This window comes from Condylostylus longicornis, unplaced genomic scaffold (genome assembly GCF_029603195.1).
Source record: "Condylostylus longicornis isolate FDR11 unplaced genomic scaffold, ASM2960319v2 ptg000022l, whole genome shotgun sequence".
NCBI lineage: Eukaryota > Metazoa > Arthropoda > Insecta > Diptera > Dolichopodidae > Condylostylus > Condylostylus longicornis.
In genome coordinates this window covers 6,019,080-6,033,550 of record NW_026577991.1, presented here as the reverse complement: position 1 = coordinate 6,033,550, position 14,471 = coordinate 6,019,080, and the positions used below count along the sequence as shown (strand labels likewise).

Sequence of the window (14,471 nt, the reverse complement as noted above, 5' to 3'; positions counted from 1 at the left end):
TTTTGATAAAGTAGGTGACTCCGCTATAAGAATAAATAAATTATTTCACAGAAATAAACATTCTTAAAACCAAAGAACTTTTAAAATGTTTCATAAAGAAAAAGACCATGAAAATAATTTTTTGTTTAATTTAAAACGAAATTTTTGTAGACTGAATTAATTCCCTAAGGAAACCAAGAACAAAATTAATAAAAATTTAAATAAATAAAAAGTTAAAAACGAAAATTTTCACAAAAAATGCAAAATTTTCACAAAATTTCCAAATCTTGAAAAGGTCACAGGCCACACACTTATGTCCTCTACACATAAAAATTAAAAATTCATTGAAATTTTTTGTTTAATTATGAAATAACGGTATTAAAAAGTAGTCCGTACCCTTATTGATTTCCTGATTTGCAGAATGCTTTCAACTAAATCTCATACTCTAATACATACGCAAATTTTGCTTTTTTTTTAGGCGTAACATGATATTTTGTTACCACAAATGAATGACATCACGTAATGTCAAAGAAAATAATTAAGAGGAGTCACATTATACAACTTTAAAGGGCAATAAACACAAACACAACCCATTTCACGAAATCAACTAAACGTCAAATTTTGATTACAGTTTTTCGATAGTTGCGGTCATTGTGCCGCAGGCAGTAACGGTTTCATAGACAATAATAAATGGCTTTTACAATAAAAATTGGTATTCAGCGGCTCAGAAAAAATTCAAAATAAATTTGGAAAATTTTACAATGTTAAATTTTCCGAAATTGAAATATGACGTCTTGCAGAAATTGTTTGATCTTAAATGTCAAAATTTGAGTGCAATATGACAGGTCATTTGACAACTAGTGTTATAATTTCTATTTTAACTAGAATGCCCCTCTTTCCGCCTTTCACAATAGATTTTAAGGAAAATTTAAGCTACAAAAATTAAAAATTTATTTCTTTTTCCATTCCTTTAAATTTTTTTTTGAAAGATCACATAATAAATCTTAATAAATGCTTTTTATATTCCTAGTGATTTTCTGGATATCAGCAATATTCAACCTTATATAGAACTTTATTTTCCCCAATATTTGTACTTATGTCACCTATTTAATCAAAAAAAAAACAAAAAAATTGCCAAAACAATCATCATAGATGTCAAAGGTTTTTCTTTTGAATGCCATTTTCATTATAAATCATATAGAATTATCCTTCATAAACATCCTTTGCAACTTCTTCTACACAGAGCAACAAAAAACAAAAGAGAAAACAATATGAATACAATTTCCTTTCTTCTTTTTTTTTTTTTAAATTTACCTTTCAAGAAAAATAACAACTTTTTATTTATTTTTTCAAATTTTATTTATTACCCAGGTAAAGGATAAATGTAATTTTACGCTATATGAACTTAAGAAAATAGAAAGAAAAAAAATTTGCAATGTAAAAAAGTTAAAAAAAATGGTACGTGATTTTTATAACAACTCTGCAGCGGGTTGGTGGGAAAAAAAAATTTATTATGCAAAAATATGCGAATATTAAAAAACAGAATTGAGTAAAAAGCAAAAAATAAATCTGAACTTAACCTTGAAAATTTTGAAAATTTTATAATTTTTCAATCAATTTTATCGAATAGCAAATTTTCTAATTTTCAAGTACCTATACAAAATCGAATTTAAAAAAAAAATGGTTCTCATCTCTAAAATTACTAGCAAAATTTTTTGTATACTTTGCATTGTAAATAACGAGAATAATAAATAAAAAATGAGAATAGGTAGAGTTGACTGTGTCAACTCTGTGATACCCGCCCCTATAAATGAATGATTTTAAGGTATTTAAGTTGTGATGATTGTTTCACTGCTTCTATCAAAAAAATTCAACAATCTCAAAAGTTTTTACCGAAAATAGTTGCCATATTACCAAATTCGTTCAAATAACTTTTTAAGCTATACATGGCACCAACCCGAACTACTTCCACAATCACATACAGTTCAAATAGAGTTCTGTAATTTCCTATAACAAATTATTTGTAAAAATTTAATTAACTTAGTTATTATCTTCATATAGTTTTTGAGTTATCGCTGGGACGGACGGAGGAACGGCTATAATTAATTCGACTTAGAATTTGGCACTGATCTAAAATATACACTTGCGTTTATATCGTAGGCCATTATTTTTCAGTGTTATAAATGGCAAATTGTGGTGACAAATTTATAATATTCTTCGTAAATATGTTCGTAAGGGTATAAAAAGAGTGAGTACAAAAAAGCAAAGTCTAAAAAAATATTTTCAATTTATTTGATTTGTGGAACATGATTTATTTTTTGTTTTTTTTTTTTCAAAATTTTATGAAGAACAACTTTCCCTACAAAAAAAAAAAAAAAAACAATCTCCTTTCTATTTCCATTCAGAAAACTTAACTTCGCTCTTATACTGGCCGTACAATCATTAAGCTAGTTAAAATTTATAGTGGGAAAATTTAAAATTAAATTTACGGTATTAAAATTAACCCACTTTTTGATGTTTTAGTTCTCATATCGTAAAATAAAATAAAATTAGTTACTAATAGTTTTCACTAATCCATGTTATCCCTATTCATAAATTGGTTCAGTGTTTGGATGATGGTGATTCGATTTTTTTAATTAAATTCCACCAGAAACAAATTCACGATTACTATACCTATTTTAAGGACATACCCTGTAATTATTCCATATTCAAAGTCTTCGGTTCCATTTATTTCTTAAAATTTTCGTATAATTTTTTTGATTTAAATTTAGATTTTAATAATGAAAATTCCAGAATTAATTCTTCCCGTTTAATTTTGTTCACTTTTTATTAATAACCCAAAAATTTCATTTTAAAAAATCTTATTAAAATTTTATATATACGATATTAAATATTTTTATTGAATAAAATTTAATTTTTCTATTGAATTTTTCACTATGAACTCATAATGGAATATTGAAAAAATTTGTGAAATATCAACAAATATTTTCTAGTTAAATGAAAATTTTTAATAGGAAATGAGAAATTTTTATTGCGTATATTTTTTTTACAATATTTGATTAATTTGCTCGATATTAAAATTCTTTAATAATTTCCAATGTAGATAATTATATAATTATGACAAAATCTTAGGTTAAAATTACGACAAAGTCAGAAATTGTTTTCATATTTCAGTCTGATTTTCTGACAGGTCTCAAAATTTAAAATAGAATAGAAATTTAATAATTTTTCTACTTTTTCTAATAAAGTTACAGTCAAAATGAAAATCAGCTGATTACTGCTCTCACAAAATTCTCACAAATTGTCTTTATCTTATTTTTGAAAAATTTGACAGTTTGATGAGAATATAGAATAATTTTTATTATTTGCTGTCAGATATAATCTTATGTCAAACCACTATTTACATAAAATGTTAGATTTTATCGTTGTAAGAATATCCCGTTAATATTGAAAACTGCGCTAAATATTAAATTTAAATAATATTGAAGTTTTTAAATCAAACCTATTTTTGAGTTACAACAACAATAAGGGCCTAGAAACAGAGACATCGGCAATTTTAATGTCATTTCAGCGTAAATCTTAGTCCTTTTACGCGTTCAATTTCTAAATTTTGTTGTTTACGTTCTTATACGATATATTTTTAAATTTTCTCGTTTATGTCGAGAAAATGGAAAAAAAAAATTAAAATAAAATTTTTATCATAATATCATTGTCATTTATTTTATTTACATTTTAATAAAATTTTTAAGAAAATTTATGCTTACGCAGAGTAAAGAGATTTAGAAACAAAAATTCTAAATTTCATGTTAAAAAATATTTCTTTATTTAAACAAAAAAAATTATTAAAAGAAACCCCTCCCCACTCCCCCTTTCTTCGAATTTTGATCAATAAACGAATTAAGGATATTATGTGTACCCAATATACAATATATTCTTTGAATTATCAAATTATGATAAGGAACACATGGTGAATATAGAAATTGTAAAGGAACAACCTAATAAATGAGAAGCAAGGAAATATAATGAACCAGAAATATTAAAGTTTTCTACGTATTTGAAGTTTTCCAAAGATAAAAGACAAAAAGAAATTTTCTTTTTCATTCATTTAATTTTGTTATTTACTAGATTTTTTCCACATGAACGGAATATATTTTTGGGTAATTTTCTTTATTTTACCTTAAATTTTTTTTTTTATTTAAAATTAAGAACTTGTTTATAAGATTATAGAGGAAATGTTTGGATTATATACCAAATTATATAAGTTATAGACATATGCGGATTCTATAATACAAACATCTATAAACGTAAGGAATTTTCAACATATTTTAAAGGATAATGAACAACAAGATCCTATTTGATTAGATAATGACAGGATGGAAACAAAATTTTCCTATATCAACAACTTTTCAAGAGGAAGAAGCTTAAAGGAAAGGCGATCAATAAAAGCAATACAAATAAAGGTTTGAGTCTCGGATTTTTCTTTAGTATAGTTTATCTTTTTTACAGGTATCGAAAAAATTATTTTCATAACTAATTAACACTTTACCCGATAAAATGTGCACGAAAATTATGTATGACAAAAGTTGTAGAATGGATGTAACGCATCGAGAAAAAAAAAATAGCGGACATTTTTGAGATAATTAATTTTGTTTTGAAAAAATTTCCGATTTTTAACCCATTTAATTATATGTTTGAACAAATATAACTCGAAAACGATAAGAATAAATGCTTTTGAACAATTCATTGTAACAGCTTCGAAGGTGGAATGGATATTCGTCAGACAGATTTTTTCCAATCCGATTTTTTTTTTTAAACCCATGGAAGGTTTTAACTACCCCTAAACGTCCGATTTCCGATCACCCCTTCCACAACCTATATACGATTTTTTTTCACAAAAGCTCCAAGGAATCACCACTGCAGCACGTTTATATTAGAACCTGACCGTCCTGTATAATGGCAAGGTAATCTCTACACCTTAAATGACTTTCATATTATACAAAGAAAAATTCTCACAATATTAAAAATTTGAATTTTTCAATTTGAAAATTTTCGATTTGTTAGCAATTGTGATTGGAGTTTGTACACCTACACTTAAAACATTTTCATTTAATTTAAAATTTGATTTCCATTTTAATTTCAATGATAGTTTCCATTATTGGTACCATATTTAAACATGAATGCCAACAGTACAAATAAACACAATTCACAATAATTATACAAAATCATCTTCAAAAACTACTCCAAAAATCTAATAAACCCGATAATCAAAATTAAATTTCAATAATGACACTACAAGGTTTTTATAAAATGATTATAAAAAATTTTCTCCAAATACAAGAAATTTTTTTTAATTCAATCAAAGGATAAAATTCTTTTCTTTTCGCCTTCTTTATCTCTCAAGCACGTTTTGAAGTAGCTATTTTTGTTTTTTTTTTCTATAAGAATAAAATTTTATATGAGCACCATTCTTAATATTTCGAACTAATTTACTAAATAACAAAATAAATTCTTTTATACCAACACAGAAGAAAAAAAAAAAGAAACGATTTTGGTTTTCAAAAAGAAAATGAATATTTCTTTTAAACCTGGGAAATCAGACCAAAAAAAAAGACGATATTATTAGGTACATTGTTGTATACTGGGTATAGGTCTCAGACTATGCCTTTTCTTAATACACTTAACAATACATTATCACTTTTCACAGTCATCAGCCAGAATCTTATCTGAATTTCTTCTTCTCTTTTTGGGTTTTTTTTAGAAATGAAACCTTGTAAGTTCTTTCACGTGCGTGAATTTTCCATTTTATTCGTATATCAATTTTGTAAATATCAAAATTATTGTGATAATTTTATACAATAGTGTGTATACGATAATTTAGAAATTAGTATAACATTTAAATGCGTTTACTGTATAAGTATATCACAATTTTTTGTGAATATCATTCACAATAATGATTATCTATAAATATTTATATGATTTTATTCCGTTGTATCACAAAGAAATTAAAGGGAAACGTGCCTTTCATATCATTTTAGAGAATCAAATAAAATTAATTTTTCATTGAAAATCCGCTACATATACAAGTATTCGTAGATGTATGTATCATTTTATTGACTTCTAATGGCATTAAATAGCAGTTAAGATTGTTAATGAAACGAACGTCAGGGTTAATGTGTAATGTACTTGTATATAATACATTATAACATAAAGTGATTCAGAATTGTGATGTTTTTGCCTATTGATATTTTTGAAACGTTTGTATACCTGAGTTCCTGGTGTCAGAAAGAAAAAAATAAAATTATCGGCAAATTTTCTAACAAAAATGAAAGAAACTGTCGAGTTTATCTTTTAGAATTTATTTCCTTCCCTTTTCACCATGGCTTCTTGAACGAGTGATGTAAAGAGATATCCAATCTAGCTGCACAAGTCTGTACCGGCCAATGATTCCTAACAGTGATCACGATCACGGCATTATCGATACTGTTATTCATTGTCGACAGGATTTGGGCACAAACGATTTTAATTTTTACTTCGGTTTTTTTGATTTTTTGAATTTGATATTTTTATTGATTCAAAAGAAGTTAAGTGGTTGGTGTAATATAGGGTCCAGTTTTCATTATAATTGTGCCATATTTTCTTCGATTTTTTGCACTTACTTTAAAGCCTAAGAAAATAATAGATAACATTCTTTCTTTACAATTTCCAAAACGATATCAGTTGTAACATGTAGATTAAAGAAAAACTAATTACAATAAGAAAATATTTATTATATTTAAACATATAATTATTAAAACCTTAAGCTTTAGTTCAAGGACCTCTTAATAAACATAATTACATTTCTTATACAAATAACCTTAACCAAATTATATAATAAATAACAAATAATTTTCAAAAATAAATAAACCTTCTCCTATTCTTTTCAATTTTATATAAAAATATTTTCTTTAATCCATTCAAAAAAAAAATAAAAGGGTATTCCTTGCAATGTCCACTATCACAATCAATGATATTAAGTCGGTATATAATAGCACAAAATGCCATATTAATTTTTATTGTTATGAAAATAAACTTTAATGCTACTGTCGTCTGAATAGTAGCGAGACAGTATATAAAAATAAATCAATAGAAAATAATCTATAATAACGGTATTTGATATTTTGTAAAAAATACGGTTTTTGAACCTTTTTTTTTTTTGTTGTGGCCCCAAAAATTTTTAATATGACCTTTTATAGATTTTTTTATTATTATTATTCTTTTATATTTCATTTTTCTTTTCGGTAATTAAATATCAATGAAAAATTAATATGCATAAAAAAAAATTAAGATGTGGTGACATCTGATGTGAAATTATTAAAACTTTTTCTTTGTTTTTTTTGTTTGCTTTTTAATTTTAAGATTAAAAAAAAGAAGGTGTCAACGGCAACCTTTATTTTTTTGTGACTTTTTCTTTCTTCTTGGGTGTATTGAAATGATTTTGCTTTGAATACTTATATTTAATTATGAAGAGGAATTTCATTTAATAGATTAAAAAGAATAAGAAAATTTAAGCTTTCTAGGATACAAGGAACTACGAATAATTCCCGAAAGCCTAGCAAATTTAAAATTTAATTTTAAAAGAAAAAGAAAACTGTTCTTAGTATTTGCGTTCCATTTGCGTGTTTAAACTACTCATGGGCGTATATGCTAAGTTTGTAAACGGAAGGGTCTTTCGCATTAAACCGAGTAAAACATAAACTTAATTTAACCATTTTTTTTCATATAATTTATTTATTTTTTGTTCATATGCCAAATAACGCCGAAAACACACTATTGTAAATTATAGAAATGCCACCTCCATTTATCGGAAAAAAATAGCATAACAGCATAGAACATCTACGCATTTGTTCGAAATAGTGCAGTTGTGTTCAATTGTTACTACTCATGCGATTAGTTTGAACACGTAAATGGAACGCAAAACAGTGTTGCCTACAATTAAAAAACTATAATAAATTCTTTCGCGTAATTTTTTATGTGAACACAATAAAGCGTTAATTTTGTATTGATTGCAATTACTAGTGTTATATTTACAAACTAAAAAGAAACGCTGCAAAAATAAAAACTGTGCTAAATAAATAACTCAATTGATATTTTCAATGACATTGACAAAAATTTTTTTGGGGTTACCCAAATTTTAACTAACATACCGAAAAAAAAAGGTTTCTTAATTCTATTAACACTTTCAGTTGTTTTAAATTTTTTTTGAAATCACATGGAGTAAAAAACAAAATTTCGAATTTCTCAAATTATCTTACTAATTAAAAACAAATATATTATAAATTGTATAGGCTATTGTGAATTTCGAACATATTATTTGCACTTCTTATAGTATAAGTGTATTGCTACTTAACTTATAGATTTTGTGTGTATTTTAACACGAAAAAATTTCGTATATTATTTAAATAAATAAAGTAAATAAAATAAATATACATAAGTAATTATGTATCACTATTTTAAAATTATTTACTAAACGCAAATACGTTACTTGAATATTTTCTATATAAAAAATTATAACAATTTTATGATGAATAACGATGAAGTTATTCTTATAGTTTATTCTCGCCTTGAAAGTGTGTAAGCCACTTTGTATATACGTATGTGGTCAGCAAGTCTAAATATTTAAATAAATTTAATAAAATTTATAAACTCTTTCTTTACGACTGTAGAAAGGTCAAGTAGACAATTGCAAATTCATTTAACATTAAGGAATTTAACATCCTTTTTTTAAAAAAATTAATTTCTAAGAATAAAGAATCTTGATCATTATATTTAAATGTAATACGAATCTTAATTGTATTCCTTTCTTAAATAGATGACATTTTCGTTCTCAAATTATTTTTAGTATTTAAAAATGAATTTTTGTATTCTATATCAAGTCTATATCAATAATGTATCTATAACAATAAAATTTAATTCATCCCTTTTTAAATTCATTTTAGGTTGTTGAGACTTCAAATTATTTGTAACAGTTTACTCACTGAACATTGTCTCTTAATATATGGTCTGATCTGAAGAGGATGAGCGAAATGAAAATATTTGCCGAATTTATCTGTGATAGAACGAGAAAAACTTGTGCTTAATGTGTGATATGCAAAATGATTCCAAAAGAGGTTTTTGGCACCGTCGAAATTTTTGATGCGGCAATAATGACGCAATTAATTTCAATGATGTTGTACTGACGTGGTGAATGTAACCGAATTTCATTCAGAAATTAAATAATTTTAAACTTTGTGCTATTGAGCCGTAACAGCAATAACAGCAACATTTTATTACAAAGAAGACCCTATCAAAACTTAACCAAAGAAAATCCTACCAAATCTCAATTTTTTCATTTAAAAATTCAAATATCTTGTAATTCACATGAAAATCTACTGAGTGAATAATCCAGATTTCAAATCAAATTAAATGTAATTCAAATTATCATAAAATTTATTTCTATAAAAAATCCTACTAACCTTAACACATAAATTATTCATATTCATACAGAAAATACGAATTCACACAAAAAGCCGGTAAAATCTTATTTGCTTTTTTTTTTCTTTAAATATTTTGAAATGAGCTTAAAATCATTTGTTACCCTACAACTTATAAAGTTTATTACCAAATTATAAACTACTCATATATAAATCATAATGTTATATAAAAAATCATAATGTTATATACAAATTCAAAAAACAACAAGTCTTATTTATCTAAAATTTAAATTTTAAATTATAAATTTTACAAAAATTTTTCAACAAAAATCATAAATTTCAAATGCTTATACAATAAAACTTCAATAATTCGAACTGCGTAAACTATTAGAAATTACTTTTTCCTCACAGAGAAAAAAAAACTGCTTAACTTCAAATTTCAATTTAAAATTCAAATTCGAAATTTTCCATTTGACTCTCTCATTCTCTCTAAATTTGAGTTTTCAAATCTTTCTCAATTAATTGGCATTAGTTGAAATTCAAATCCAAATTAAATAAGTATTTCTATTCTATAAATTATTCGAAGATTTTTCAGAAACCCAAAATCACATTTTCGGCAAATTCTAGTTCTAAACAAATTTACCCGACCCAGTGTGACCATTTAAAAACTACGAATCAGAGTTTTGTGTTCTTATTGAACTCTTATGCTTTTTCAATAAAAAACATTTAAACCTCACCAAAGCATAAACTATTAATTAAAATTTGCCATTATTACAGAATTATTTATAAATTTTGCACTAAATAACGGAAATGAAGAAGTTGCCGTTCTTGATGCACGGAAATTTCAAATTAATTCCCATTTAGACGGCGTACTTGTACAAGCTAGTAAATTTAAATTAAATTTTAAATGAAAGATGAAAAAACTCTCACGTTTTTTGGAATTTACACAATACAAAATCTCTCAAATTCCTCACATTATTAATATTTCAAAATTTACAGTGTTTACATCTATAAAAAAAATCTACTGTAAATAACTTTAAAAGTAGGTGAATTTAAAAATTCATTATCAATTTGCTTGGTACATAAAATTGACTTTGTGCGTATGTATAAAACTATTTTTTTTTTTTTTTGAAATTTTAAAATGTGAACTAGAAAATATGTAGCTAATATTGTTTCACTATTTATAATATTTTCATATTATTGTTTATTTTAACATTTATTATGGAAAACAATAATATTGCATAAAATTTTTTAAGCATAATATTTTTTGGTTTCACAAATTTTATTCCATTTTGATTCCATTTCATACCATTAATCTTTACCATTACTAAACTATTTGGATATGTATATTTTAGCATAGTATATAAATTTACAGTTACACCTATTTCTAACATGTTTCGTATATATGAATATAAATATTTAATTGTAATTTTTATACATATATATACGAAAAATAATAACAAAATTTCCACGCGCATCATTATTATTCATAAAATCATGTAATATTTTTACATTATATAAACCTAAATGTAGGTGTTTATCATTAAAAAATAATATATATAATATTATATTGTATATAAACCGTAAAATAATAAAATACCTATAATATTAATAAAAATATTCAAAAATTTTGAAATATTTTTTTTTTTGAAATTTACATTCATAATTTCTCAGAAATTTTTTAATGCTACATAAATATATTAAAGAAAATAATATTATTACTGTAAATGTTATATAATAATATTGCATAATTTTAATATATTAAATAATATTTATAACAGTTTAAAAATAACAAATATAAAAATTTTTTTATAAACTTACCGTTATGAAAAATATACGATACTTCATTTTTTCTAATTTATTTTTCTAAAATTTGTTTTATTTTCGATTAATTTCAAATTTAATATAATTAAATATGATGTTTATATTATCAAGTTTATTATTCCATAAAATTAATTTTGTAAAAAAAAAAAATAAACAATCTATTTTATATCGAAAATCTAATTAAAATATCAATCAAAATATTGACAACACTGTTAAATAAAAAATTGTATTTATTTTATAAATCTTTTATCGTAATTTCACTTACTGTAAAAAAAAATATATAATATATATAATATAAATTTTAATCATTATCGTAAAAAAATTAATAATTTAATTTTGAAAAATTAATAATAAAATTTAATAAAAAATTTTATTATTTTAATTATAATTTCAATTTTAACATTAAAAAATTAATTAATTTCGATTATTTGTGTTTTTTTTTTATTTTAATTATAATATTAATTTATTATATTATTATTTATAAAATTTTAATAAGTTTTATTTTCACTATAAAATTCAAATATTTAAAAGATCAAAATCACAATTTTTTTTTTTCAAATTTTTACAATTAAAATATAAAAAACAATTGTCTTTCTTTTATTTTAAAATTATTGCGGTGGGTACAATTTTTTTTTAATTCTTAAACAAAATTAAAATAAATTAAAAAAATATACAAAAATTATTTAAAAATCCAATTATGATCGAGTGTGTGTGTGTTTATTAAAATAAATAATCATGTGAAAAAAATTCTTTTCGTTTTTTGCCTTTTAATTAATGAACATCAGTTTTCTTAGGCCGTTCTTAATAGACTGAAGACGATTCAAATGAAATCATTGAATTTATATATCGTAAAATAAGTACAAAAACAAAAAGAAAAGACTGAACAACAAACAAAATTATTGAGCGAATTGAAGAAAAATCGCGTTCAAATTCATTTCGGTCTTACTAGCTGTTTACGCGAATAATCTGAATAATCACTATACTGCGGTGTGCGGTGTACGCACTCAGCAAAAAATGCTATGTCAAATTTATACAAAAAATTCTTAAATTCAATTTTTTTTTTTTGTAAAAATTCACACAAATATAAAAAAAATAATTTTATTTATTTTATTTAATTTTTATTCTTTTTTTTTTACTTTTTCGTTTTATAAGACGGAATTTTTATTTTTTGAGAAGAAGATCTACAACGTTTGAGATCTCACTAACTATTATTTGATAATTAAAATAACTTGTGATATTTAACTTTTTTTTTCGAAAAAAAAGCAAAAGTAAAAAAAATTTTTTTTTTTGGGATTCACTTCTATTTTTTATTTTGTATTTGTTTTTTTCTCTTTTTGTTTTTCTTATTTTTTAAGTTCACTTTTCTCATATACAAAACGTTTTCTGTCTTTTATTATTTTTATTTTATTCTTCTCATTTTCGTTTTATTTTATATTTATATGTATAACGCTTTAAAAGCCATCATCATCTTTTCTTACAATCTTTTAACCAGTTCAGTTCAACAGGTAACAATATAATGTTACAATATTTTAACCTACCTATATTATACATTTAAGTTAAATCCTATGCCTGTATTACAATATATGTAGATATAGGAGACTATGCTTTATGTATCGCGTTCACATATTTATAATAAATGCATGTTGAATACCATCCAAGAAAAACATTGTATTACTTTTATAAAAAATTTTCAATTTTAATTGTTAATAACAATGTTGCTCGAATATTTTCGTTACATTCCATTGACATATCAAGAGGAGGAGCTTGGAACTGCTTTAAAAGCACAATAACAGAAATTTTCAGAACTTCAGCAATTTCAGAATCTTGACATTTAAAAATCCACAATTTCAATCTTCATTTTCCATAAAACAAAATTATCTCTATCCCCCTCTATGGGATCAAATTTGCGTTCACTAATTTTTTAAACTATTTTTTTGTTAACTTTAATTCACGGCTGCTGCAATTGCATACCTTGTAGAACCTAAAAGAAAAAAAAGAAATTTATTATATTTTACAGTTGCAAAAAACAATTTTGTGTTTTTTTTTGTTTAATTCGATTAAATTTTTCAGTTTGGGAATTTATTTTGTATACAAAACGACATCTCTTCGATAATGAAAACTAAATGTCACTATAAAAATATCATACATACGTTTCAAGTTTAAGTACACTACTCTACCATGGTATAAGAGAGTACTCTCTTTTCAGCAGGTTGAGAAACAAATATAAAGTAAAACAGCACAAATTTAAAAGTGATTTTAATACAATATCCTATGATGGCATCGATATTTCATTATAATACAATAATGAGAACACTGTCTATATAATGATGAGATGCAAATTGAAAATTATGATGATATTGATGATGATTATAATGATGATGATATTTTTGATCATATACATATGGTATACCAGTGATTGACAATGATTAATCAACATCATTACTAAATTCACTTTTATTTTATTAATACTTTTAATGTATTGCTTTAAATATATTAATGAATGCAATGAGCAATATAATGATCAAAGAACTTTTTATCTATCTAACAGTAGAATTACAGAAAACTTAGTAATACACGCACAACATACACATAAACATCATGTAAATGTGTATTTTGAAATGGTGAGCTTTACAGCAACAAGCATAAACACATGGCTACACATAAGTACATTCTAATAAAGCTATAAACAAAAGTTCAATAGTTAGTATTCTAGTATAGATGTCGCTTAGATCAATGTGTACTTAACAATTAACATATCGATGTTCATATACTTAGCTAAATATGTAGTTATAAACGGTTATAGGTGAGTATATTAATTATAAAATTGTGTGTGATTCAAAAAATAAATTAAGTTTTTGTCTAGGCTTTCAAATCGTATTTATTCATTTCAGTTCATGCAAAAACACACATACAATATTGTGTAAAATTATTGTTATAAAAAAGTGTGTAGGTCGTGTATATTTTTTTAAGCTGAACTTGAGAAAAGTTCAACAACAATAATAAAAGTTTTAGATTTATTACAAAACTTGTTAATATGTCTAATGATGACATAAAATGACGTCATTAAAATGAGATTTTGTTTTTGTTGAAGTATAAATTATGTTGGACGCCAGAAAATAGAACGGTGAAAATGTTAATTAATTTTGTTCTGTTACAATTCTAAATTAATTATTTTTTTTCTTTATTTTGTAGCGTTACTTTAAATTTAAAAGGTGTTAA

General features: G+C 23.9%; 1 protein-coding gene across 3 annotated transcripts in view; it reads right to left on the bottom strand.

Moving 5' to 3' along the window:
• Positions 1 to 12,268, bottom strand: part of LOC129606779 (collagen alpha-1(I) chain-like) — a 58,488-nt gene extending 46,220 nt beyond the window's left edge. For 2 of the 3 annotated variants that reach the window (XM_055517325.1, XM_055517327.1), the window contains exons 1-2: positions 11,927 to 11,988; positions 11,250 to 11,516 (exon numbers count right to left, since the gene is read on the bottom strand). In XM_055517325.1, the coding sequence (XP_055373300.1) occupies positions 11,250 to 11,276 (27 nt within the window). In that variant the 5' untranslated portion in view covers positions 11,277 to 11,516; positions 11,927 to 11,988. Of the gene's footprint in view, positions 1 to 11,249; positions 11,517 to 11,926; positions 11,989 to 12,198 lie in introns of those variants that run through there. The other variant, XM_055517326.1, reaches the window with a different exon arrangement.
• Between the last annotated feature and the right edge of the window lie 2,203 nt (positions 12,269 to 14,471).